The sequence below is a fragment of the Typha latifolia genome, chromosome 5 (assembly GCF_019914945.1).
Source record: "Typha latifolia isolate L0001 chromosome 5, TyphaL0001v2, whole genome shotgun sequence".
Lineage (NCBI taxonomy): Eukaryota > Viridiplantae > Streptophyta > Magnoliopsida > Poales > Typhaceae > Typha > Typha latifolia.
This window is the reverse complement of record NC_133090.1, coordinates 15,570,214-15,597,905: the sequence shown is the minus strand read 5'-3', so window position 1 is coordinate 15,597,905 and position 27,692 is coordinate 15,570,214. Positions and strand designations below refer to the sequence as shown.

General features: G+C 37.7%; 4 protein-coding genes across 6 annotated transcripts; 3 read left to right on the top strand and 1 right to left on the bottom strand.

Moving 5' to 3' along the window:
- Positions 1–563: 563 nt before the first annotated feature.
- Positions 564–12,070, top strand: LOC140788879 (uncharacterized). Its single transcript, XM_073138367.1, has 14 exons — positions 564–1,225; positions 1,309–1,395; positions 4,129–4,235; positions 4,397–4,447; positions 5,292–5,463; positions 5,587–5,907; positions 6,029–6,232; positions 6,354–6,839; positions 6,945–7,154; positions 7,832–8,020; positions 9,196–9,359; positions 9,860–10,012; positions 10,768–10,846; positions 11,424–12,070. The coding sequence occupies exons 1-14, from the start codon at positions 806–808 to the stop codon at positions 11,859–11,861; spliced, it is 3,081 nt and encodes a 1,026-aa protein (XP_072994468.1). The 5' UTR covers positions 564–805; the 3' UTR covers positions 11,862–12,070.
- A 775-nt stretch (positions 12,071–12,845) lies between these two features.
- LOC140789692 (aluminum-activated malate transporter 9-like) lies at positions 12,846–15,886 on the top strand. Of its 2 annotated transcripts, XM_073139481.1 has the most exons (6): positions 12,846–13,238; positions 13,343–13,483; positions 13,598–13,867; positions 14,318–14,460; positions 14,574–14,720; positions 15,195–15,886. In XM_073139481.1, exons 1-6 carry the CDS (start codon positions 12,941–12,943, stop codon positions 15,774–15,776), a joined length of 1,581 nt encoding a protein of 526 aa, XP_072995582.1. In that variant the 5' UTR covers positions 12,846–12,940; the 3' UTR covers positions 15,777–15,886. The 2 variants fall into 2 exon arrangements, with proteins under 2 accessions (XP_072995582.1, XP_072995583.1); XM_073139482.1 differs by lacking the exon at positions 14,574–14,720.
- An 825-nt stretch (positions 15,887–16,711) lies between these two features.
- LOC140789693 (3'-5' exonuclease-like) lies at positions 16,712–17,446 on the top strand. The gene has a single exon (XM_073139484.1). It carries the CDS (start codon positions 16,721–16,723, stop codon positions 17,348–17,350), a length of 630 nt encoding a protein of 209 aa, XP_072995585.1. The 5' UTR covers positions 16,712–16,720; the 3' UTR covers positions 17,351–17,446.
- A 116-nt stretch (positions 17,447–17,562) lies between these two features.
- On the bottom strand, positions 17,563–27,680 carry LOC140789691 (uncharacterized). Of its 2 annotated transcripts, none has more exons than XM_073139479.1 (18): positions 27,224–27,680; positions 26,984–27,136; positions 26,736–26,895; positions 25,537–25,855; positions 24,773–24,910; positions 24,484–24,676; positions 24,271–24,401; positions 23,817–24,035; positions 23,074–23,240; positions 22,504–22,582; positions 21,703–22,266; positions 21,253–21,608; positions 20,989–21,102; positions 20,786–20,890; positions 19,826–20,077; positions 18,522–18,638; positions 18,262–18,375; positions 17,563–18,108 (listed from the first exon to the last, which is right to left on the bottom strand). In XM_073139479.1, the coding sequence occupies exons 1-18, from the start codon at positions 27,327–27,329 to the stop codon at positions 17,880–17,882; spliced, it is 3,516 nt and encodes a 1,171-aa protein (XP_072995580.1). In that variant the 5' UTR covers positions 27,330–27,680; the 3' UTR covers positions 17,563–17,879. The 2 variants fall into 2 exon arrangements, with proteins under 2 accessions (XP_072995580.1, XP_072995581.1); XM_073139480.1 differs by having other exon boundaries at positions 18,522–18,635.
- Between the last annotated feature and the right edge of the window lie 12 nt (positions 27,681–27,692).

The following is a 27,692-nucleotide window of genomic DNA, read 5'->3' as shown; positions in this document are numbered from 1 at the left end:
GATATCGGCAACGTTACCGTATTTAATTATCGAATCAAATTAAGTAACCGGTGATCTTATAGGTATTTGGGGAGAGATTATAGAAGGTCTGGTTAACTCTGTTCCCTAAAACAAAAACATTAAGAAGTTAATTGGTCTCCTCGTTAATCCAACTGGATCTTTAACTATTCGCCTCCCTACTCCGTTGCTGAGCGGCACCGAACAGCAAACTCCGTCTTAGGGGGTAATTCCGGAAGATGAAATATAAAGTCTAGTGAAAATTTCCAAGTCATCGGTTTACCTTTCCCTCGCTTTGACTTTAAAATGATCCGAGGAATGGGAAACGGATGAGGCAGTAGTTGTTCTATGAACGAGATTCTCCTTTTTTTTAATTTATCGATTCGCGTTTCACCTTCGTTGGAACGAACATCACCTTGCCCTGGAAAGTGGAAAGAATGTAAAACATCTCACGCGTTCGCCAAGAAGGCCCACCGAAATGACGACAATACCCACTGTCGAGGGGCAGTTTAGGAAAAGTAACCCTGGATGTCTATCCCTTCCCTCCCCCCTCGGCCCTCCCCCTATTCTTTCGCCCCCCTGTCGAAAAAAGCCTCAAATCTTTCCCAAAACCCCGCGAACCATACGATCACTGATCGACGCCTTTCCTACGTCCACGTATCCTCCTTCTTCCTCCGCTTCCACACCGTGCTTACGCTGTCTCACCACTCTACTATCTCTCTCTCTCTCTCTTCTTTATAGCTCTCAGCTTTGTCATATATTCAGCTTCAGTTTAATGGTCTCCAAGGTCTCCTCCTCCTTCCCTTAGATGGGGTCTTTAGAAGCGGCGGTGACGCTAAAGAGGGGCCCAACGCTCCGGTCATCGCCGTCTCTGGCCACCGGTAGCCGGCCATTCTTCCACCGGCCCAGATCTAGGTTGGCACGCTTCCTCCTCTTCGAGAAGGTGGACTACTTGCAGTGGGTTTTCACCGTAGCGGCATTTTTCTTGGTAGTTGTGCTCTTCCAGGCCTTCTTGCCGGGATCTGTGGTGGAGAAGCCCGGGAGAGCATTAGAAAGCGGCTTTCTCGATGGAGGACTTGGGGAGTTGGAGTTTGGGGAGGGGATCGAATTCGTGCCAACGAAGCTTCTGGAAAGGTGGGAGAGGGAGAGGAGGGAGAGGAATTCGAGCTTGGCAGCGTTGGGGAGGGAGGTGAAGAGGATGGGGATTAGGAAGCCGCGGCTTGCCATGGTGGGTCTTGAGGTTTTGGAAGGCGTTTGTGTGGTATGTTTCTTAGGCTTTTAGTAATTTTGTCGGTGGATTTTGATCTTCAGGTGGTGGCGAATCTGTTGCCGGATGCGACGCAGTTGCAGATGGTGAGCATTGCAGCTGCTTTGCAGGAGATTGGCTATGAGATTCAGGTATGTAGTGCAGAGTTGAAGAGGCTATTATGGACTGGCTTCTTCTTTTCTCTTTCTTTTGATTTGATTTCTTTTTGTGTAGCTCCTAAATTTAGTTAACTTTTTTTCCTTCATGTTCCTTGCAATGTATGTTTATTGTGTTGCTTTATATAACTAGAAACGTAAGTATAAGCCGTGACTAGGTTTGGAAGAATTAGCGTAAGTAATTTTTAATTAGGTTATTTACCTTATGCTCAGTCATATTACATATGTATTTTTATGTAATCTGTAGGATCTGAAAGATATCAATATCTCTTTATAGGTCTTGCATGTATTAGAGGACTGTTATTATCAACCATGTAGTGCTGAAAATGGAGAAGAAGCAATTCAAAATGTGGTTTGATGTTACTGTTGTTCTCTAGTTCATTGGTCCCAATTCATTTGATTGGATGAGAAATCCTACCTTAAAGTCAAAATAGTTTCTAGAATTACACATTTACATATTAAGGGAAAACTAAAAGGAACCTAGTGTTGAGTTATGGAGAGACATCCAAGTGGACGTCTAGGCATTCCAACGCCACTTCTAGATAGCAAGCATTTGAGAGTCGTCGCAATGGGCAACGAACAGATTTCCAAAGAGCTGATATTGTTTGGGCATTCGATTGTCAAGTTTTCCTCTCCTACATAATTGGTGAATCCCGGTGAGTCGAGTTAGGTTTTCTTGAAAACCTATACATTGTTTGCATCTCTAAAGCAGTTGTATAAGTGTGAGAACATTGTGAAAAATCTAGAGAGCTTTGTAGAGAGAGAAAAGAGAGGAAGGACGTAGATTTTTTGGTTTTGGGCTGAGAGAATTTTCTCCCATTTGTAATTTCTTTTGGTTCTACTTTGCAATGTTCGAAAAATTGACCTACAAAAAATGATATTTATCAGCCCTATCGGCAGCTTAGATAGGATTTGACTATTTTTAATTATATAGAATTTTAAATATTATTTAAATATGCAAGAAGATTTTTATTTTTTTTTAAAAAGACAAAAATAAGAAAATAACAATTACTTACAAAAATAAGAAAAGTATTTACTCAAAACTACTGCAACAATGAAGAGGAGAGAGAGTGTGGAAGAAAAAAAATGCGGCAATAAAGGAGAGAAGAAAAAAAACTACACTGAAGAGAATAAGAGAAGTAATAACTATGGTAGGAAAAGAAAGACAGATTGATGTAAATCTAGTATAAATGCAATGTTTTGGAGAACAATCGACCCAAACAAGTAACTAAAGTAAAATATAGTAAGCAATAACTGATAAAAAGTTAATTGATTAAAAAGGATCACTACTAGATGGAAGGAGAGAAAACCACTCAGGTAAGGCAGTAGCTTCCTCAATTCTCACATAGGTACGTTGATAGTAGAAAGGCCTAAAATATGGTGTAAGGAAAGAATTTAATGTTTAGGTTTACCAATAAATGGAATAGTATTGCTTTTATTTTGAAACCATGTTCTTCTCTTCACGTCCGGGCACCCAAAGATTCTCTTTCATTACTGGAATCTTCTGGACAGCAGCAGTAACCAACAAAAAAAAGTAGAGATTGAAGAAAAAGAGAGGTTTAGAGAGGAAGAAGAAGAGATTAGAGAAGAATCTTAAGACAGAGTAGGAGAAAGGGAGAGAAAGAAAGAGAGAGAGAGAGAGAAGAAGACCGCAGGAGAGAAAATGAGAGATTTCAAAAAAATTCTTATTCCAACTTGTCCTTGTTTCTCATGCAATAACCCTTAAATAGGTTAACAACTTTAATTCTAGCTGATTCTAATAGAAACTTATTTCCTAATAGGACTCTAATTGATCATCTTACCTAAATTGATTGACTCAATTTAGGTAATAAATCAATGTGGACATCCCCCACATATAAGCTTACCATAAATATCAATTGAGATTCTAATAGGAATTCATTTTCTAATAGGATCCTAATTGATTAAGCCTTACCTAAATTGACTAACCCAATTTAAGTAATAACTCAATACGGACATCCCCACATATAGGCTACCATATCTGTCAATTGACTAATCCAATTGATTATTTGTATTAAAAATCAACAATTAGACCAAAATTGGACTCGAGTAATTCTATTTTGGTCAAATTGAAGATGATGCCCACATCACAGAGAAATAGTGAAAGAGATGAGAAAATCCGGATTAGGATCGATCATTCCCACTCGATCCTAGTCAATGTTTGAACCATGCTATATAGTAAATCGGTGGGATCTCTATGGACATATCCCTTATTGGGTGAACCATGAAAAATCCGTCTTCTTTGATTGTGACTCCTTTTTTCCTTTCTTTCGTCTTGCTTTCCGCATTTTGTCTCCCAACCTAATTCCTTTATGTTAATAAAATCCACACCATGAACCTCGTTTCGTCTACCAGCACCTAGGTTTGTGATAGATCTCGCCCTTCAATACTGTACTATAGATGTATCCTACACAAGTCAGCATTTCCTATTATTTATTACTCCAACTGCCTATTCGACCTTTTGGAAGCATCTCAATATATTCAGGAAAAACATGTCCTATTCTTTGGTTCCTTAGGAGTAGTTGCAAGTATATTTTTAGGGGCACTTACATAAGTCTCATTTCTATTATTAACGACTTTACATCCAATTAGCAAGTTTTTACTTCTAATATATTAGCTTTGCAGTTGTTAAGATTTTACTACTTTTCATTGATCTCAGATCATGGTTGTTTTGTTTATGGTATCATGCAGGCTTTCTCATTGGAAGATGGGCCTGCTCATGGAATTTGGAGAGCTATAGGAATTGCCGTCGATGTCCTGCCTACAAGCATGAAAGAAATGACTGTTGATTGGTTGAAGTAAGGCATAAAGATCTTAAGTACTGCTAACACTAGTTGCTTATCTTTGTTCTTCCATTCTTATTTAATTAACCATATCCTCTTTTGCCTAAATCATGTGTTATCGTAATGATACTGAATAAGTCGTTTTCTGATCAGGTTTCTTTACATGCTTTGTGCAGCTATAATGGCATACTTGTGAGTTCTCTTGAAGGGAGACCTGTCATTTCATGGTAAATGTATATTCCATCTTTCACTCTATTGATTACTTATTAGTGTAGTGGTTTAGTAGTAGCAAGTTGGCATGATCCTGCATAGTTGGTGTCAAATTTAAGGATTTTTTTTCATATAATTTAGTCTTTCAGTTTGAATAATTTATCTTTGATTGTTCTGAAGTCTGTAGATGTTTCTGGCCATAGTTGTTATACTTACTCCTTTCTACTAGTTTGTTAAAAGTCGACTGCGGATAGTTGGGACTAAAAGGTAAGCATATTAATTTCAATTTCCAACTAGTATGGACACTGAAGATGAATATCTGCAAATTATCTGTTGCCTCATCATATTGTTATTGTTGCAATAGTTATTTGCATTTCGACTAATATCAAGGCTTGCCCTTTGACATTCATGAGTATGGAAAAAAGTATATAACTTTATCCTCAATTAGTGGAGAAAATGAGGTCTAGTTGTCAGATTTTGTGCCTCTTTGATTCTTGTGTTGAATAACCTTGCATAGTAAAGCTTTGCCTCCTGCTTTTCTGTTCTGGCTGACAGCTTATGCATCCCAGTAAACTTTCTTCTTGTTTATATTAAGAAGATTTTCTTTATTTATTGTTTTTAATTCATCTGGAGTTAACTAGGGTTTTAGGTAAATATTCTGACAAAAACTAGAAAAATATTTTGGCCAAAATGAAAAAAGTTTTGTTCTTTTGGAAATGATAATTTGGTAGCAAATGATAGCTGAAAAAAACTATAGTGCTGATGATCATCTGGTTTATATTTTGGACTTTAATATTGGATGTGATAATTCTCTTGCTGCAATCCCCTCTCCAGAATTGAGTAGTCATACTGCTTTTACAGTCTTCTGCAGGAGCCTTTCAAATCCATACCTGTCATATGGACCTTACATGAAAAGTCTCTAGCTCTTCGCTTAAGTCAATATGCTACGAATGGCTGGGCTCAGCTTATTGATGGCTGGAAACAAGTCTTTAACAGAGCAACTGTTATAGTTTTCTCGAACTATCTATTGCCGGTAATTTGTTCTTTATGATCTAAAGCAATTTCTTAGCTCTGGACATAATTATGCTGATGGGGAATTTTAGTACTGTCTGTGACTATCTCTTGATATTTATATGTTTTCTTTTTGTGCTTCCAGATGATGTATTCTGCACTTGATGCGGGTAACTATTTTGTTATTCCAGGCTCTCCTGCTGCAGCATTGGGAGCAGATGCTTTTTCTGCTTTACATAGTGGCCATGATCTGAGAAGTACTCTGGGTTTTCAATCAGAAGATTTTATCATTGTTATTGCTGGCAGCCAATTTTGGTACAGCGGTATATGGCTAGAACATGCACTTGTCTTGCAAGCATTGCCACCACTACTCAAACAGTTTCTATCTGAAAACAATTCCTACTCTCGGCTGAGAGTTAATATATTGAATGGAAATTCAACCGGTGCATATAAGATGGCTATAGAGGTATTATATTGTATTGATTTGCTTTCCTTTTGCCATAGTTCCTTTGTTTTCCCTCTCTTCTTTTCAGCGGATGAGTTCTCTATGGCTATTAGTTACTTGGTTGTCACTTCCATTGTTGTAGGCTGTTGCTTTAAATGCTGGCTACCCAAAGGGCATTGTTGAGCATACTACTGTTGATGAAGACATGATCAGTTTTCTTAGTATTGCGGACCTGGTAATATATGGATCCTTTCTTGAGGAGCAAGCCTTTCCCAGTGTACTAACACAAGCTATGAGTCTTGGGAAACTAGTTATTGCTCCTGACCTTGGCATGATTAGAAAATATGTATGTTCTTAACTGCAGCTGTTATTTAAGCTTTTTTCCTATTAATTTTTCTTAGCATTTTTCGTATTCAATTTTGATTTCATCTTCTGACAAATGTCCCGACCATGGCTTAATGACTTAGGTTGTTGATAAGGTAAGTGGATATCTTTTCCCAAAGGAGAATGTTGGCATGCTAACTCAGGTTCTTCTTCAAGCAGTAAGAAATGGAAAGATAACTCAGTCTTCCCAGAAAATTGCACTGATGGGAAAAGAGCATGCTAGGAACCTAATGGCTTCTGAAACTATTGAAGGTTATGCATCATTGCTTGAAAATGTTATAAAGTTTCCATCAGAAGTCACATCTCCAAGGATTACTGAGGATATCCCATTTAAGTTAAAAAAGCAGTGGCAGTGGCATAATTTTGAGAATATAAGAGATATATATTTGAATAGCAGTTTTATAAGCTATAAAATGCTAGACAGGCTTGAGGAGGAGTGGTTGCAACATCAAATGGAGACTTCTGCTAATAATACATCAAAGGCTGATCAGGTTTTCTCCTCTATAGCATGGGAAGAAGAGAAAAAGATTGAGATGGTGAATACTAGAAGGAGACTAGAAGAGGAAGAGGTAACACCTGGGTATAAAATCTATTATTTTGTGTTCTACCTCAAATTCTGTACTCTGTAACCACCTATTACTTCAATTGTATCTTACTGGATCATACCAATGCAGTTGAAAGACAGGAGTGATCAACCTCATGGATCTTGGGAGGAAGTTTATCGAAATGTCAAAAGAGCTGATAGGGCAAGAAATGAATTGCATGAAAGAGATGATAGGGAGCTTGAGCGGACAGGTCAACCTCTATGTATATATGAACCCTATTTTGGGGAGGGAACGTGGCCCTTTTTGCATCAAACCTCACTCTACCGTGGAATTGGCTTTGTAAGTCATTATTAAGTATTAACCATTATGGGATATATTTTTTGCTAATAGTTTATTTTTAAATTTATGTAAAGATTCTTGATGTGAACCAACAGAAGCATTGCTTAATGAACTAAATATACTTGTCAACCCATGCTTCATCTTAAAAATTTTATTAGAAAGTGATGTTTGGAAAATTTAAAAATTAAAACTTGTTCACTTTATTATCTACTTAAATTGAACAGCTCCGTTTGCCTCACACAGTCTAGGATATGACACATTCGAAACCATAGCATGTTTCTCTAATTCTGACGATTTGTATATCTTTTTGGAGTATTTTGATTTAATGAGAAAAGGAAAGATCATAGATTTGAGATAGACTGGATAATATTATTCATATTACATGTACGCTTCTCATGACATTCTGTTTTCACTGTTGTCATGAAAACCCAAGTTTTTGTGATACTCAATTGAGGGATAGTGCCCTCTTTTCTTTTCATAATTAGTTGATATTAGATTCCTTTAGTATATACTATGTCTTTTTAATTTGATGCAGTTATTCGCCATTATTAAAATTTTTAGCTTCATATGATATTGCACAGGATAGGATACTTTATTTTGTTTATATTGTCTAGCAGCTACTAATTTTCTGTTGAAGAATATCCTTATCCTCTTATAACCATGAAATATGTTGATAGATGTTCAGAGGCCGAAGACCCGGGTTTGATGATATCGATGCTTCTTCTCGTCTTCCACTATTAAATAGTGGATACTACCGAGATGTTCTTGGTGAATATGGAGCATTCTTTGCTTTAGCTAATCGGATTGATAGGATACACAGAAATGCCTGGATTGGCTTTCAATCTTGGAGAGCGTCAGCAGGAAAGGTTTGTAGTATTGCTGTCTAATTAAAATTCTTATTTAAGGTTTACTAGAATAAAGTTCTTCCTTAATTACTTTTGGATCTTTTGTCCTGAGTTCTCTATGGCTTCTTTTACTTATGGTAGTAATTTCCTTATGAGTTTAATTTTAGGTAGTCGCTGAAAATATATTTGAATCTTAGAGTTCTACAAAGAGCTTCATGCAGAGGACAAGTGGCCACATCTATTTTAACTATTTTCTGTTCTACCTACTGATATCTCAATCTTATTTCTACAAGTATTTAGGTAGTATAGTGTTCCATCAAGTATGTGCCTTAGATTTACAATAAGGAATTTGTGTAGTTGCATCTGGCTAGACTTCTTGTTAGTCTATTTAGAGTATTCTGTGCCTTCTTGATTTCTCTCTGTCTTGAAATTTACTGTTATTTAATTATTATTTTTATGATGGGATGCCTATAGTATTTTCTTAATAATGCATTGAACTAATGATACCATCTTTGTATATCATTAAGGTCCATGTGAAGACACAGATTCACCATCAGAATGAACACACAGATTACTTAGTTTGGGTTGCTTGTCTTACCAAATTCAAAATTTGGTGCATGCAACCTTGATGGATGAATATAATGATGTCAGGCACACCTTGAGGGGTACCTTTTGTATTATCTTCAGTTTCAGTTTCAAAATTTGTGTTTCATTTTTATTGCTGATGGTTTACCTGTATCATCTTGCATACTTATATCCAGATATGAACAAGTAAATCCCAGTGGTCACATTTTTTTTTCTTGCTCTACTTAGTAATGAAGAAAATTGACTGATTGATATTAGGTCATCAGAGTAGCACATGCATGGACATGATCACCCATTTTTGGATATTGTAGTAATCAGAATGTGACATTGCTTATGTTTGCTCTAGCTTCTGACCTTGATGTAGCCAATTCTCTTAGTCTGTAATAGTCGCCCATATCTTGTGGCTACAAAGTTAAGTTTTGCTTATTCCTCTGCTCCTTCTCCATATGTTTATCTAGCTTACACTTAAAACCCTGAAAATATCAGGTCCTTAAATTGCTTGAAACAGGTAAATGTTGTTCTAGTGGTGAGGACAAAAAGTCTATATGGAACCTACAATAACTCATTTTTCATGCATCTTTACTTACCAAAGTACTTAATTTCCTTATCAGGCTGGCTTATCTAAGAAAGCTGAAGCTGTAATCTTAGATTCTATTCAAGCTCGAAGGCATGGGGATGCCTTTTACTTTTGGGTCCGAATGGACCAGGATCCTAGAAATCCTGAGCATCTAGATTTCTGGACCTTCTGTGATGCAATAAATGCTGGAAACTGCAGGTTAGATATCTCTATTTGTCTTTTTATTTTCCCTTGTAATTACATTAAAGCATCACAAGTTCCTAAAAAAAGTATACATTCAATTTTCTGTCGTAGGTATTGCAAACACCCCTCTATTTGTGTTACAAAATTTATAGACTCCTGAAGTTTGCTACCATCTACAACAACTAGAGAAGAAGCTGAGTTCCAACTATTTGTGATTGTCCTTCTATTCCAAGTAGCTCTATTTGTGTAAGGTTAACCATTGTCTAGTGGTAGGCAATTTGCAAATACCCATAATTCAGTTGGTTAACCACAAGATAAACATGCTATAAAGGGGTTTTTTTTTATTATAAAAAACAACTGAGTAAAAACAAAAGAAAATAAAATATAGAGAAACAAAATTTTCTGGCCATCTCTTGGAACTTTGGATGGCACCAATTGAAATTCTCTGGGCGTGTTGGATGCCACCAATTGAACATTGATAAATTATTATTTCCTCATATCTTTGTTTCTTGAAGGTTTGCTGTTTCTGAGGCGCTTCGTAGAATGTATGGTCTACAGCATGATTGGAAGTCCTTGCCACCGATGCCTAATGATGGAAATACTTGGTCTGTTATGCAAAGCTGGGTTTTGCCAACGAGGTCTTTTGTTGAATTCGTCATGTTTTCAAGGTGTGCATATGATGTCTAAGCAATTCGTTATGCTTACCTGTGTTATATGCTTTAAGTTGCCACTTGCGTAGATTCTCAAACTTACTTTCAGGTCTGTAGTGCTAAGCCGGTGGTAATGCTGAGAGAACTTACATAATATGCTTTTAATTTTATAGTAACATCTCTTCATTTGGTCTCTAATAATCTTTGTAAGAGAGGAAACAAAATTGGGTTACACAGCAATAGCTGATAATCAATGTTTAGCCATTTAATTACATCAGTTACCATACTTGTGAAGAAATTAGAAAATGAAATATTTGTGCTTTTATTGTGCATACCTCTGGTACCACTTGTTGGGTAAGTGTGCTTGATTTCTTAGATGTGATTTAATCCAAGAGGATCTATAGCATAGGAGGTTAATTTAGATGCTATCTGAGAGCTAGTAGGAGGATAACAGCCCCCCACCCCCCCACTTGAGCTTGTCTCTGGGGCCACTATATTATTATTTTATACATCTAACACCTTTTTAATTTGAATTTATATTGGTTTAGTACTATTCTTTGCTGCACATGGAAGAGCATTGTATTGCTCCCTTTTCAGTTCTTTCTTTGTGATATCGTTTGACGCGTCAAAGTTTTGAATTTTTTGTGCTGTGAGAATAACAGCTGATTTTGCAAATTATTCCCTTTGTGATATCCGATTTATCTACTTGCATGCTTGACTTTTGATGTGCTATAATAGTTGTGGGGTGTTAACTGTTGTTCCATACTTTTCAGAATGTTCGTGGATGCACTGGATGCACAGATGTATGATGAGCATCACAGATCTGGCAATTGCTACTTGAGTCCATATAAGGTAAGTTGTCATAGTTCAGTTCAGTTTTTCTATTACAATTGTTTAGGGCCTTCAGTGTGTTAGTTCAACAGTCCCATATGACTTCTTCAATAAATTGAAGTACTTTAAATGGATGTAAGTTCCAGTCTAGTGGTTCACATATATCAGTGTCAGTAAGATCTTTTTATTGATGAATTATTGAAGTGTTTCTTTTTATGATATTTGGTCGATACAAAGTTGGAATAAGTTATATTTTGTTCTTTCTTTTTTGTTGTAAAAGAGGCGTTGACAATTCTCTATACTACACTTGCATTTTTCTTTTAGTTGATAACTCACTTGACAACCAGCCTCAGTTTGGCGTTCTGTCAGTTTGCAAATGCCAACACCCTCACAATCAGTTTTCTATCTTTTTTTTTTAATCTTTACCATGTTTTGGTTTGGCTGTATTGACAAAGGATCACATGTAACTAAATATAGTATTCCAGGAAGGATCGGCATACATAAACCATCATGTCTGATAGGATCACACGCAACTAAATATACAATTTTCAGAAAGGATCGGCATACTTAAATCATCATGTCTGATATGCTTGTGCAGGATCGACACTGCTATTCCCGGGTACTCGAGCTGCTTGTGAATGTGTGGGCTTTCCACAGTGCACGGCGAATGGTGTATGTGAACCCTGAGACTGGAGCATTGCAGGAACAGCACAGTTTGAAGAGCAGGAAAGGTCAGATGTGGGTCAGATGGTTCTCTTATGCCACACTAAAAAGCATGGACGAGGATTTGGCAGAAGAATCAGATGCTGACCGACCTGACAGGAGATGGCTTTGGCCAGCCACTGGCGAGGTTTACTGGCAGGGTATATATGACAGGGAGCGAAACATGCGACAACAGCAAAAGGAAAGAAGAAAGCAACAGAGCAAGGACAAGATTCAAAGAATAAAGAAGCGGGCGCGCCAAAAAACACTTGGAAAATTCATAAAGCCACCACCTGATGATGCTGGTGACTTGAACAGTACAAGAACTAGTTGATTATTCTTTACCACATATATCATCCGATGATTCTTTCTTCCACTTTTTTTTTTCTTCTTCTTTCTGTTCTTTTATCTTTCCTACCCCATTGTTGCAGTGATTACATTGTACTTTTCCCTTTTCTTTCTTTTTAATTTTTGCGGCTTTGTATCATTTAACAGATCCATTGGCGATTAAATCTGTAAACTTTAGCATTCTTTGACTCTCAATCTGAACCCGTGGGGAAAAAAAAGTATCCAAAACTTCAGCAAACTTCAGCAAATTATAAGTTAATCCGGACAATTCGGTTATATCTCTAGCCGGTGTAATACTACCCCAGATCACAACTCAGTTGGCATTGTCTGGTTTCTTTGGGGATCTCTGCTGTATTTTGATTCATCAATAAATCCCGTTTCTACAAACTCTTCCAGAAGAAAAAAAAAAAGAAAAAAAAAGGGAAGTTAATATTGTTCTTATTCTAGATAAAGTGATGTCTTACCAGGCCTTTATAAGTTATAACACGACAGAGAAGCACAAGGTTCCCACAGAGCCCTAATTTGCACCGATGCTCACTTGTGTGTCATAATTTTCTCGTGTCAAGAGAATCCGAACATTTTCTCAATCACCGAGTTGTGTTCGTTACGGTCCCCCCCACCTCATGCTCCAGTGTCCTTATGCAACAGCATTATCCACGGAACATTCTCATTTCGTTTGTCGTTTGAGCTTGCAACCATCAATTTTTCTTATGTTCTACGGAACGTGTAAATGCCCCCAAAAATCCTCCATATTGTGTTTGTGAACTAAAGCTGGATTCTAGATCTCCATCAACCCCAACCATTATTGAACCCTAGCATCTTTTACTCTGCCATTTCCAAGCATTTTCTATTCTATTATTAATAAGGAATAATTCCCTTCATGCATTCTTAACATTAAAATTATTTGCCACTACCAATACTTTCTTTCCTACTTGCACCACCCCCACCTGCCTATAAATGCCCACCCTCTTATCAACCCCTTCACTTTCAGAAACTAACTACTAGTATCTATGATACCACTGCCCTTCTACTTCTAAATATCTTCTCATCATTGTCATAAGAGAAATGAATGGAAACGATAAGAGCAGCGTCAAAGTCGACGTCAGCTTGTCGCCGAACGCCGTGTTGCCTGAGTTCCTCAAGAGGTCGGCGAGCAAAGAGCGGTTCTCGCTGCGTAAATGGATCCGAGAAGTGTGGGAATTCGCCATGGAGGACACGAATAGGGTCACCTCCTCACTGAAGGTTGGCTTAGCCATGCTTCTAGTCTCGCTGCTGATACTTGTAACTGCACCTTTCAATCACTTCGGTACAAATATAATCTGGTCCATCCTAACGGTCGGCATCATGTTCGAATACACAGTCGGTTTGTATCGACACAACTTTACTGCTATAAATTCTAAGTTTCAATTTTGTCGCAAAATCTTTGACCAAAGGTTTCCATATATATATATATATATGCATATTTAGGTGCTACATTGAACAGAGGATTCAACAGAGCCGTCGGAAGTTTGATTGCTGGAATTTTCGCTATCCTCGTGATCCAAATCTCGTTGAGCAGCGGCGGCGCGGCGGTGCCGTACGTTGTTGGCCTTAGCATCTTTCTTGTTGGTATGGATTCTTTTATCTTCTTTTTTCCCAGTAAGAAAATGATACAAATGTAATGATTTGATCGATTCACGTAATTGTTCTAATTAACTAACAAGATGATCACCATGCATGCAGGTGCAATAACGTCCTTCATGAAACTTTGGCCATCTCTAGCCCCTTATGAGTATGGCTTTAGGGTTATTCTCTTCACCTACTGTCTTATCATCGTCTCGGTTTACCGGATCGGAGATCCGATGAAGACCGGCATGGAACGCCTCTACTCGATTGCAATTGGGGCGGTCATCGCCGTCCTCGTTAACCTTCTCGTCTTCCCGATATGGGCCGGCGAGCAGCTGCATAAGGAGCTCGTCGGTAGCTTTGATACCATCGCTGACTCACTCGAAGGTGAAGCAAAATAATTTATTATAATAACTATTACACTAATATCCTATGAACTATCATTCATTTTTATTTTATATAAACCTTTTTTTTATATATACACATTAACTCCCTAAACAATGGAAAAAAGCTTTCATCTCTATCTTTTAATTCTCTAAAACAAGAGCAAAATTATCTTTATAGAACCAAACAAATTAATCACGTTACAGTCACACATGGTATCAAATTTTAACAGAAAATATAACAAATAAGTAACAAAAGAGGAATTCTGTAGGGTTTTTTTTTTGTTTGTTTCTTGTAGCTAAGGGAACATCATATCATGAAAATAAAAAAATAAAAAAAATTCAGGAGATCTAAGTATAAGTATCCCTAATTAATTTATCCCCAGGACGTTCGACTTCTATAGAATACAAATAGTAGAAGTAGAACCTTATTTGGTTTTCTCTTTGCCTTTAGAATGTGTGAAGAAGTATCTAAGCGATTATGGCTCCAATAAGAACGAGGAGTTCTCCAAGACGATCACCGACGACTTCCCAGACGAGCCCGCCTTCCGAAAATGTCGAGGAATATTGAACTCATCGGCAAGATTCGATTCATTGGTAAGCTCTGCTAAATAAATATATGTAGTACATCTTGAATGTTATAGATGTAATGCCTGCATCGATTTAGATATATTATTCCTGGGCCTTTTTTGTGATTTGTATATGGATAGGCGAGCTCTGCAAAATGGGAGCCACCCCATGGGAAATTTCCCCATTTCTTCTACCCATGGTCACAGTATGTTAGAGTGGGAGCTGTGCTTCGCCATTGTGCCTATGAGGTCATGGCACTCCATGGTTGCCTGCATTCAGAGATTCAGGTCAATTTATAGAGCTCTCATGTGAATTTATTCTAAAAGCATCTCATGAGGGTTCAAAATAATAATAATAATAATAATAATCCTAAATTTTATTTTACATGTCACATAAAGTGGCCAGGAATCTTTTAGGAAACTTGAGGGACATGATGAATAAAGTACATTAAACCACCACTGACAATATCATGTACATATCATTTGCAAAAGTATTATTCTTGATAAGGCCACCTCATAAGAGATATTTTCTTTAGTGATATGAATTGCCCTTCATAGTTACATATGCCGCTGAAAAGAGTCCATAATTTGCGTATATTCTCTTGCATTATGACAACTCTTCAGCATAACCTCTAATTCGTCATGCATGTCTCCTTGGTCTTTTATGAGTACACTGACATAATTACAAGAAACAAGTATCTTTCAATCAAAAAAAGCACTAGATAGAAAAGGTTACTTGATAATAGTTTGCTACTCTTTCAGGCTCCATACAATCTTAGAATGGCATTCCAGACGGAGATCCTCGAGGCGACGGTTGAAGCCGCAGAGCTCCTTCACAGCTTGGGAAGTGATATTAGTAACATGAATCATAGTGTTCAAACAAATCTATTGAAGGGAGTTCACAACTCCATCTATCGCCTGCAGCACTCCATAGAACTGCACTCTTACCTCCTAACCTCAACGCATCATCCATTTGATTGCTGTGATAAATCAACCAACACTCTCTCATTAACCCTTAAAGACTGCTCTAATCTGCTAGCAAATGGCAATGCGGGAATCAATGCAAGAGTAGAACCCTTGAAAGCTGAGTCTTACCATGAGGCCATGAGGAAGCAGCAGAGGAGGCTCCATTCATGGCCTTCAAGAGAAGTAGATGAATTGGAAGAAGATGGAGGAATTGATACAGGCCTGATACCAAAGATGTGTACTCTGGAGAGCACTGCAGCTCTGTCTGTTGCCACCTTCACCTCCCTGCTCATTGAGTTTGTTGCTCGGCTTGATCACTTGGTTGATGCAGTTGATGAGCTATCCAAGATGGCCAAGTTTAAGGAACAGTCAAATTAGAAAAAGAGGATGGGAATTTGTGATTAAGATTCTGGCAAGGGAAAAGGGAGTAGAAGAAGTATAAGGTGTTCTAGTTTGCATATGGAACAGAACTCTTATTAACCATCAAATCTAGCCTCCTTTTTTCCCCTCCTAGCTTTCAAGCATACATATTTGTATGAAGCAAATGCAAGATTGCCCACAACTTGGATAAGATTCATCAACATGAATATTTCGACAAAAAGATTCACTCCTTCAAAATTTTGTATAGGTTAATTCCCTGCAACATCTAAACTTATTCTAAAGATTTTTGGCTAATAAATTGATAATTAAACAACAGGATGCCGTCTATGTAATCACTTCAAAAGTGCAACTAAAAGTTGGTTCCAGAGAAAATCCCACGATCTCCATTAATACATGTTCTACAAATTAATTGGTCACTAGCACACTAATCCTCTTCCACCAATCAACTAACCACTTCCACGACTGCATTTTGTTGTAGCAATTAACAGCCCACTACCCGTCTCTACCCTATTATAATTACTTGTATCAAAATAAATAAATTACTAACACAAGTTTATACAGTCTTAACTCAGATCAATCAACATCCAACATATTACACTATTATCCCTAAATAATACTTAAGAATATAATATTATTAAAAGTATATATTTGGATAAGAATAATTTATTTAAATCACTGACCTTATCGAGTAGTGCAAGTAATGTGTAACACCAAACGGCGCATCTCCCGCCAAATAGGCACGTCTCGACTTCCTTTCCCTCCCTGTAAACGTTATAATCACCGCACGGTAAACAGTAAAAACACAAACCGAAACTGTCTTACTTTAATCGCGCCTTTTCGAATCCCTTCTCTTCCATCTCCCTCCTTCCCTATAAATAGTAAAAGGAAACCACCAAATCACAAATATATATATATATATATAGAGAGAGAGAGAGAGAGAGATGACGACGGCGATCCACCGCCACGATGACTCGACCTACACCGTAACCTTCGATTCTGACGACTTCATCCTCACCACCGTCACATCCTCCGGCGCCGCCGTCTCCTCCTGGATCTCCACCATCCTCTTCATCCACCGCCGCCGCCTCTCCCACCTAATCGTCGGGCTTGACGTCGAGTGGCGCCCCAACTATACCCGCAATTCTTACCCTAATCCTGTGGCCGTCCTCCAGCTCTGCGTCGGCAGCCGGTGCCTCGTCTTCCAGATACTCTACGCTGACTTTGTGCCGGACTCGCTGGCCGAGTTCCTCGCCGACGGCCGGTTCCGGTTCGTGGGCGTCGGGGTGGAGGATGACGCGCAGAGGTTGGTTGAGGAGTACGATCTGGAGGTGGAGAATACGGTGGATTTGAGGGATCTGGCGGCGGAGAGGGTTGGGAAGTTGGAGTTGAGGAAGGCGGGGTTGCAGAATCTGGTGAGGGAGGTGATGGGGGTGCACGTAGAGAAGGAGAGGAGGGTGAGGATGAGTGCTTGGGATCAGCACGTGCTGTCCATGGATCAGATCAAGTACGCGTGCGTGGACGCGTTCGCATCGTTCGAGGTTGGAAGGAGGCTGTTTGCTTGGGAGTTTTGAGGGTTTCGTTGTTTGCTTCTATCTTCTAACTTTCCGATTGTCTTCTGTCCATGATGTAAGGGATAAATCTAAGTGATGGTAATAGTGTCATTGCATCGAAACGTTAGTTAAGCCATGTGTTTAGTAGCACATAGAGTAGAGATCATAACTTACCGCCTATGCTTCCTTGCAGGCTTCCACATCCGTAATTTTCATACATAATTTGTTAAAGCTTCAATAAGAAACCAAACATCTTAATATATATATATATATATATATATATACATTGTTGGCATCTCAGTGTACTTTCAGCAACCCACGTTTGGAGACATCAAGTATTATAGAAATGGAGGATCACGCTGGCATTATCTACAGATATAGTTTTTACTTGTTTTGGTATAATTCTAATTATCCCGAGGGAAGAACTTAATGCTATAGTTTCTAGAAGAGCCCTGATCTGAAACAGCAGAGAAGAATGAAGGAAATTATTCTGCAACCAGGTGTCAGATAAAATCTTGTACCTTCTTCACATTTGTTTCTAATCTCCTTCTCAATCATCATCGTCGTCAATAACCATTTTGAGGTGCCTCTTCAACCCAATCCTTTTGGGTGCAATATTATCGTTATCATCTTCAGAATCCATCAGTTCGGCAATGTCTTGGACTCTATTGCTAGCATTATCTACTGCAGCTTCTATACTTTTATTCAAAGAATCATTAACACCAGCTTCAGGTCCATTTTCTTGACATTGTTCAGACTCATGCTGGACAGTGATATCTCTGCACAGAGGAAAGATTATTTGATAGCTGAAAGAGACTGAAGTTTCTTCAAGATTTTTGCAAGGATTAATCATAGCAACTGGAAACGTATGAGGTCAATTCCAATTTTAGGACTGGTGCTAGTAAACTGCAATTGCGAAGTCGACTACTTACTCGAAATTGGAACCTGGGATCTCGTCAACGGACTCAAGATCAACTGATGTTTCCTTACTGTGAGAGGTGCTCTCCACTCTGTTTGATGGTGATCTGTTCGCCTTCCTTCGGCTTCTACAGGAAATATAGAGATAATATATCAATGAAATTTAGATAAGATATATAAAGCACAACCAAGGACAATGATTGTGGACTGCAGTCAAATTCAGAGTTTAGAACTGCTTATAAGGGGTTAAACATACGAAACTAAGTGAATTTACCTGAGCAAAGTGCTCAAAGTCTCATTATCAGAATCATGCTCTTCCAGTGCTGCTGCACGCTGAGATATGGTCACAGTAGCGTCCTTCATCAACAGTTTTCTCTTCTTTCTTTGGCTTCTAACAAATACAGTTGGCAGATTAGCAAAATATTTATAATAGAAAAATGCAGAGGATAACCTTAGTAAATAAGTGACATATATAGTTACTGAGTTAAAGGGATTTGCGAAGCCAAGCAATTTACATTTTGTTGACCTCTCAAATGTTATTATGTTCTACAATCAGAAGTCACTGTCAATCTCTATATCCACCAAATTAAATCATGCAGAATAGCATTGCCACAATATTGGTGGTTGGTTGCTTTAATCCTTTTCCATCATTTCAGCTCGTTTATAAGCATGATTTTAGTGCAAATCTCTCCAAGCGCACTGTTGGATGAGCATCAACATGTTGAGTGCACACCAGACGTGTCAAATCAGATTCAATAGAGAATACGTTAGGACTGTAGATTTTGAATGGGAATGATCAAAGCTGTGGATGCGCATAATGAATCAGCGCTCGTCCAACGAGCTCGGACCGGCCTATAGGAGGTGGCACAAAAGCCCAACTCCTCTTCCACCACAGCTACGTCCATGAGTCTAATTGTAGCCAAGCCTAAACATGTATTAGATTGTCCACGAAACATCAAGTACAGAATAAACTAAAATTTGGAAACATTGAAGTATTTTCAAAGATCTGCTGTGTTACGAAAATAAGGATTTTGATGCAAAATAAGAGACTTACCTTTAAATGATAAACTTGGACAAAAAGATATTTATTCACATTAATGCATGGTGATCCAGACATAGCTTCTATCAACAGAGGGTTTATACTTTATACATTAAATCGTTAATTAGCATTTATAGCAAGCTATGAAGGGTATATAATAATATAGCCGCACCAAAATATTCAGGTGAAAATAAGAGTCGTCGTGGTTATCATGATCTGGATATGTACAATTCGGAAAAAGGCTAGACTTATTAAAATAGGTCCAGCTACAGGAAAGAGATCAGCACAGGATTAGCACCTTGATATGGATAATACAAATATATATAAAAACATGACCATAACTGCATTAGACAGAGTAACAAAAAATTGAACTTTCAGATGAAGAAACAGCCAAGAGTTAAAAAGCATCAAATATTTTTTTAAAAGATTATATAAACTGAAAGCGACAAGTTGACTAAACAAAGAGAGACAAGTACTACAACATAACAGCAAAGAAAACTTAGGTTGTAGTTGAATGTACAAATGAGAAGAACACTTACAAAGATCTCTCTAGATTAGGACCATTCTCCTGTTCATTCAAATTTTGAGGGTAATCACTTGGAAATGCATCATACGCTACAATGTCTGGATCATCTGTAGCTGACAAAGGTCCATCACTAGTGCACTTTTTTCTTGTGGCAATCCTGAGGCCAAGCTGTTTAAGCTTCCGATAAACTTGAGTAGAAGATATCTTCCCATCAGGGTCTAAAGCTTCTGCAATTAGATGGCCACATCTGCGGTCATCCCTGAATCTGAATATCCAACATAATCACATCAGAATCAAGCTATCAAAATGAGGAAAAGGAACAGACAAGATATTCTTAAAAAAGTCATTATTTTCTAGTTATATTATAGTCTGCCATTCTTAAGGGCAAAGTACTATGGTTATTGGCATCAGGTACTATTTGACTCAAGAATATCCATAATACAGTTAATCAGTTAAGAATGTGGGAAAAAAGGAGTCAAGTTAGACAACAAACTTTATGTCAAATCTTGGAAGGAAGTTCTAAAAATTAAAAATTTGCTTCCATCGAGTACAAATTAAATAATCCAAAGATGGAGTGTGACAAAGTACTCTCACCTCCTCATCTTAAGGTAAGTTTTTGCGGATATCAAGGAACTACTGAAAAGATTCAAAGTCCCTATAATTTATTCTAATTTACAATGTCTAACTCGAAAGATCTGACAAGTGTTTGTATGAGCTCACATACTAACATCCAAGATGTAGGATTGGCAGCTATTTTCTTTTTCAACCATCCCAATAAACATCTAATTATTTATATTGCTTCCGTAATACATAGTCAAATAAAATTCTAGTGCTTTGCTAGAAGTGAAAGATGTTTCAATATGGATACTGTGTAATGAAACTCCTTTGGCTATTCTCAAACTAGAATAGCCCCTAAGAAACAAACCTTCAAATGAAACTCTTTGAGCAAAGAAATTGTAGAAAGTCCACTTACCTTTTGTACAAATCCCTAATTCTATTCTCCTGCTCTTCATTAAAAACAGAACCTCTCCGCCTTTTGGAAGATTTCATAGTTTGAAAATGAGATGATACGACATCACTGGATGAATAACAGTTTAATTAAATGAAAGCACAAATGAGAACCCAAGAAAATTTGCAGTTTAAAGACAACAAGATACAATCATGGTGATTGTAAACCTGGTGCCAACTTCAGGATCTCTGCCTAAAGGGGATCTCACACTGCTCCTTTGGTCTACAATTTTGTTGGTTGTATGCAAGTCATCTTCACCACCATCAGATGAACTTTCCTCCCTGTGCAATAACAGAATGAATGAATTGGCTACAAATATAAACTAGCAAGACAAGTCTTATTAACATGGGTACTGGTTGACTTTGATCAGATGCAAGAATGAACTCATCAAATAAAAATAATTGACAAAGAGAACTGCAAAAGTAACTTACTCTGGATTATTAGGATAATGAGGAATGACCAAATCAGCTTCGTCATCACCAAGAGAGTCTGCTATGCTTTTCTGCCCTCGTCCTGTTTCATTTGACAAACCATTTGCATCACTATCTAAGTTCCTGATATCTTTCTTCAAGCTGGCCATATCACACGATAAAGCTTCCGCATTGATGTAATGGCATTCTTTGCGTGTCTTCCAGAAGAGTATTTCCACAAAAAGCAGAGGCTGTTTTTTCATTAAAACCAACATCTTCCTTACTAACTTGGCAAGGAAACTTATAACGTTTGAGTGCTCCTTAGAAGTCGATTTCTTGTCAGCTAGAATGTCATAGAATGTGATGAGGACTGATAGCTGCAAAAGCACAATCGTATATTAAGTAACAGAAGTACTTTTCTACTCTTTGGACTTGGAGAGCCGGTAATTTTGAACTTTTAATGTAATTTACCTGATAGAGCATCGGGGACATCTCCAAATCTTCACAAAACCTTCGTAACATGCATATAATGTAGTGATTTGTACTAGCAGAATTGCTTCTGTAGTATTTGAGTAACCAGCATAAATTATGTACAACAGCATTGTTTGCAAGACTAGCAATCAATCTGGACACATTGAAATCAACTTCACTTGTAGAAGGCATCTGATCGCCTGTTGAGGAATCTGATGTTTCATCTGCAAGATCAACAAGCTTTCTTTTCAATTCCTCACTGTCCATATAAGATGAATCACCCATAAGGTGGCCTGCTTGTAAAAGCGCTACAGGTTCTACAACTGGATTTGTAATTGGAATGCCTTCTATATCAGCAGCTTCCTTTTCTATAAAATTTGACTCTGACGAGTGCTGTTCAAGTAGGTTGTCTGAATCTATGAATGACTGAGAAGTTGGCAGTCCAGTTTCATTTGTCTCATTATCTTTTGGACTGGCATGTACTTCTCCCAATTTTTCAGCTTTTATCTCACCATTGTCTTTTGTTGTCTTCCTTTTTCTGCCTTTCCTTATTTTCTTGGAAACCTAAAAGATAGAAATATGCCCATAAAAGTTAGCCATCCCACCAACCATACTTTGTCACAAGTACACTAATAAGCTAGAAGCATTTTGCAGGCTAAACGTGATCTCTTCTGCCATTTAGTTAACACTTACAGAAACCAATAAACTAGGTAGAAGAACCAAGTGCATGGTCTTAAAGTGCTCTGTGATTTTCATCAGCCATACATAGTAACTGAAAGTTCAGAAACAAGTAGATCGTACCCTTAATGTGCCCCTTGCTTGAAGCTTCTCCATGAGCCGTAAGACTACATGTATAATTTCTAACAAATCTGCAAGATCACTGAATAAAGCCAGACAAAAGAACTGCAGTTAAAAGCATTCTGAATATATGGAAGAATATAGATGTATTTAAGCAACTAAACTAGTGAAAAAGATAACAAGAAAATGAGAGTAATACAGTATTTGGATCAGCTGAAGGTTACGAACAATTGAGTAGAAAACCAAGAGAAACTTACAAAATGTACACATAGCAAATGTTGGTTGGAAGTGCAATGTTAACATTTTAATTTAGTTTGTAGCCAACTCACACAAATTCTTACTTTATACATGCCCATGAAACAGAAATTGCAATTCTGAAAACATAAAGCATCACAAAACCTAGGAGATAATAAGATTATGTCACAAAATATAATCCTTAATATGCAATATTCCCATGATTCCATATGTTCAGCAACTTGATAACAAGAGTAATATGTTACAAATCGAACGTACAATATGGAATTAAATAGTCAAGAACTAACTTTAATTTCAAAAGGCACTGTCTCAACAAACCTTTTAGTTTGCTTATGCGTGTCGAAAGATTTGAACAGGTTTAAAAGGAACTGTGTCAGACCTTGATCTGTCTGATCATAAAACAACTTATACAGAAGAACACGTGCTGTTTGAGGTTCTTTTGAATCTTCAGGAAAGAGCTTTAGCACCAAATCTATCATGCGAATCTGCACAAATTTTAGAAAATGTTACGGACATTACAGTTCTTGAAAGCCACATGTACCATGTTTGATTCAGACAGGATATATAATTAATGAATGAGTATAAAGCAATCTACATAAATACATGCATACAATGTACCATAAATACAAAACTGGCTAAAAACTCAATCTGTTACTGAAAAGAACAATTGATTATTTTGGCTGGAATATATATTGCTGAGAAGATGGATCAAAACTGCTCAATATTGAATGGCTCAGCAGTCAGCAAACAGCAAAGCCCAATACCTTGATGCTCATCTACCAATGCAGATAAGGCATGTGTGTACTGTTAGCATGGTGATGCGCTTGGCATTGGCCATCCATGATACTCGTAAAGGCTTCTATTATTCTCTTTTGTTGGGTAAAGTAAATATTTTCTATTAAGTCCATTGAATCTGATGACACAAGAAGATTTAAAAGGACCTAAAGGTTAAACAACATTGCTAGAGAGATAAATGGCAAATGTTTGGGCAAGATCACAATTTTAACAAGCTGCAAAATATATTAAATGATGGAAAAAAGAAACTTATCATGTAAAATTACCATTCTTTTAATCAGAGATCCTGCTGCTGATAGAGGCTTGTAATCATTAGTTTCTTTCAAGGCTTCAAAAGTCTCACGCCACTTAGTTATGACTAAATTGAACATAGCCTCATTCATCGTCGATGCAACAGATCCACATAGGTCCCAATGGCACGAGGAATTATCAACATCTTTATTATTAATTGAAGTTTCAGATGTTGGCCCCTCCATGTCAGCTTTCTGATCAAACAAATTATACAGTTAAATGCTGCTAGTTAGCAATATGTGTGTAAATACACAATATAAACTTTTAAAACATGCTTGATTGTTCCTCCCTCAGTAGACCTCTTGCCAATACTGTCTATGGTACTAGGTCAGTCCTAACCACTAGATAAAATGGCACTTGATATAACACAATATTTTAGTTTCATAAAGTACATGCTGTGATTATGAAGATTCTCAATTCTGTTCTGACCTTCGAAATTGAGGCCTTTTGATGCTGAAAAGCTAAAACAAAATCAGCAACTTGGAAAAATGAAATAATGTCACTGTTCTGAATGGACTGATGCTCTTTTGTGATATCATTACAAATAGACTGCATAAGAACTGATTGAAATTCTATTAGCACTAGATATGATAATGTACTAGAAAGGGATAAAATAGAAATGTGGTATTTATTTAATCCCACCATTATACCCTCCTGACAGGAATTGGTTCAAGAAATTGTTTAGCAAGCCCAATATATTCTGCTTGGGCAAGGACAATCTCCCTTGGTCCCATGCAATTCTTTTTAGAGGACCTCTTTGAACCTTATGGACTTTGAGGAAGCCATTGCCAGAGGCAGAAGTTGGATTTCCTTTAAATAAGGTTCTAGAGCCATCCTGTTGAAGGAGAAAGAATAATAATCAGAAGTGTTCTACGTGGCCATAATACACGATAATCTCCTCATGGCATATGGCTGTTCAAGAATATCCTACCACTGATTGCCGTGTAAATGTTCCACTGAATAGTGAATGGCGCTCCAAGCTCCTTAGCCCAACTATCCTTCTTGTCTCATGCTCCTCCTCAATAATTGATCTGAGTGAATCTACAGACGTACTGATATCTTCATCTATCTGCACATAGAAGTTTTCTTTACATGGCATTTTGAAATTGCCATCTAGCTAAGACAGCACAAGAAATCTAAATATTGGATATTATAGTCTTGACCTGGAACAATTCATATCATCTCTGAATTTCAGTGACAAAATGCAGGAACTAAAGCTTGATTTCAGTGACATTGCAAAATCATATATTTACTGTGAGAAAGTTAAAACCCCATATCTCTTTAGACAGCGCAAAGCATGGTACCAACAGATGTAGGGAAAAGAAACCAAATGGAGAAACACATGCTTAACAGGATTTTGTTCAAAGTAAGTATATAAAGTTGATAACTATGTCTTCAACATATAAGAATGTATATTGCTTGCTCGAGTGTAGCTAATTATGCATTACTTAACACTCAAACTACTTCAAAGAACAACAGATACTTAAAGAATACCAAACTTCAGTCATCATGTGGACAGAAGTCCTCTTTTTAGTGACTGTGAAGTCAGATCATCAACAAACTTTGCTACTTCCTGTTGAAATTTGAAAACTCGTTTTCTTCAAGAGCTAAACTTATGAACAACATTGATGAACATGAAGACATAAAGCTCAAAACAAAGTTGACAAAACTCCTAAAGGAGAAGAGGAAACACACCATGGATTTCTTTTTATGAGCTTTAGCAATCAGCTCTGGATCTCGGCCAAGAAAAATACTGTGGTAGATCTCCAGTAAAAGCAAATTATCCTGCTGAAGATAACCAGATGGCTCATCAACATGCTGGGTCAGCACTAAAATTAGGTCCATAATATTCTCTTGAAACAAGAGCTCAAGAAAACTATCGGTCAAGCACAAAAACTGTGTGGCTGATCCAGATGCCTTTTGCTGCAAAGTGATATCTTGGACGGCCAAGACATTGCGAAACAAAGTTAGCACCAGCTGAACTAACTTCCAATCGTCTTCTGTAAATGCATCACTGGTTGGCATTTGATAGCGCATCAGAGAAGCTAAGTTAGTACCCTATAAGCTATTGTGCAACAAATAGTACTCAACAAACTAATACAAAACATAAGTCAAAGAAATGGAAAAACAATAAATGGACCGAAAAGCAAAAGAACCTATTTCATGCAGGATATAGAAAATGAAAACTGTAGACTAGATTAAGAACCTGAAATTTTCCATGTTAGTTTCTCATGTCTTATAGCTCAAATAAGCCCCAAGAATATCTTAACTGAAGACCTAACCACAATATACTCATGCATCTAACAGTCACAGAGTTATATTAAGATCAGCACCAATGTCTACCCTATGGTTGTTAACCAATCTTCGCTCGGACAAATTTTTTTTTGTCCAATTCAAGCTTCTTCTTAAACATATTAATATATTTGCACCATTTATGCAGATGGTTCATTCGATACCACCCTACTTCTCACATTTATAAAAAGGAAAAAAGAATAGAAATGATATGATTGATATGCAGAGAGGTAGGCCCATGTGAAATAAGCAAGTAGAAACTGTGGGACCATGGCAAGGAGCTCATATAGGGCAAGAGCAATGAGCTTTTTAATTGCAGCGCAGACAGAACTCAGATCAATTATGCAATAAAATTTCGATCTACAAGCATTATAGAAAATTAATTTCTTTTTTTCTTTTCCCCAATTTTGATAATCTCAGTCAATATGGTATCTGTTTCCAAATGCATATTATGTCATCTACGAGTACATAAGAAGAACACAAAGAAGAGCAGAATATACGAGTTCGTACTTAATGGGTAGCAGTAAAACAAGCTTCTGCAACAATGAGGGTCGAGGAAGGTAAACAATAAAAAAATAAAATGTAGGAAAAATAAAGTTTACCGTTCCAAATGATCCAGTGGGTCTTCAAGAAGCGAGATTATGACTGCTAGTGTGACATTACGTGCCATTGCAGCCTTCAAATCCCACAAGTACTCAATCTGTTGTGCTATATCATCCGAATTAGGGTCCACGGGCATAGTGAGGAAGACCAAAATTTTAACTGCACGGCACATTTAAAATACTTGTAATCAGAATAATATGCAACAAAATAATAAGTTTTACATCGAGATATTTGAGACAAAAATTACCGGCATTAATCACTAAATTCCGATCATTCTGGTAATACTCTATGATCGGGATCAGATCGTGAGACACCGTCTTCCACTTGCAAATCTGTTTGAAGACGTCCCGCCGTTGTGGATTATCCCGCCGAAGAAATCGTTGCAGATCCTTCAAATTATCTGAAGAATTAGATAGAATTAGAAACTCCAAGGTCAATATTAGTAGGGAATAGATCACGAACAGGGAGCCAAGCATCGGATCCAAACCTAGACAGATCTCACTCTTGGTATAACCTACGATTGCCCCGCTCTCATCCTCCTCCTTGGCGGATCCGAGGCCAGCACAGATGGCGGAAAGCCGTTCGGTGTCCATTTCTTCCTCTCGATTGGAAGGCGCAGGCTACGGTTCTTGTATTTGTGGCTTCGAGATGCAGGGATTAGGGTTTGGAAATGGAATGGGGGTAGCGAGCGTGAGAGCGAGCGAGAACGGGGAAGGAGAAGAGGATAGGGAGAAACAGTAACCGGACGGTCGCGAATCGGGGTTTTTTAGAGTGTTGTAAATCTTCCCGCCAATTTAAGCTTGTCGTGTTACTTTCCCGCGCTCCCTTTTTCAGCACGTGTTTTTGGTTCCTTTCTCGTTCATTTGTATGCGAGGAAGGATCATCTACCGTCCACGTTTACAGAGGAGAATCTCGACCGTTTCTACCTACCCATAGAAATTAACATCCTCCAAATG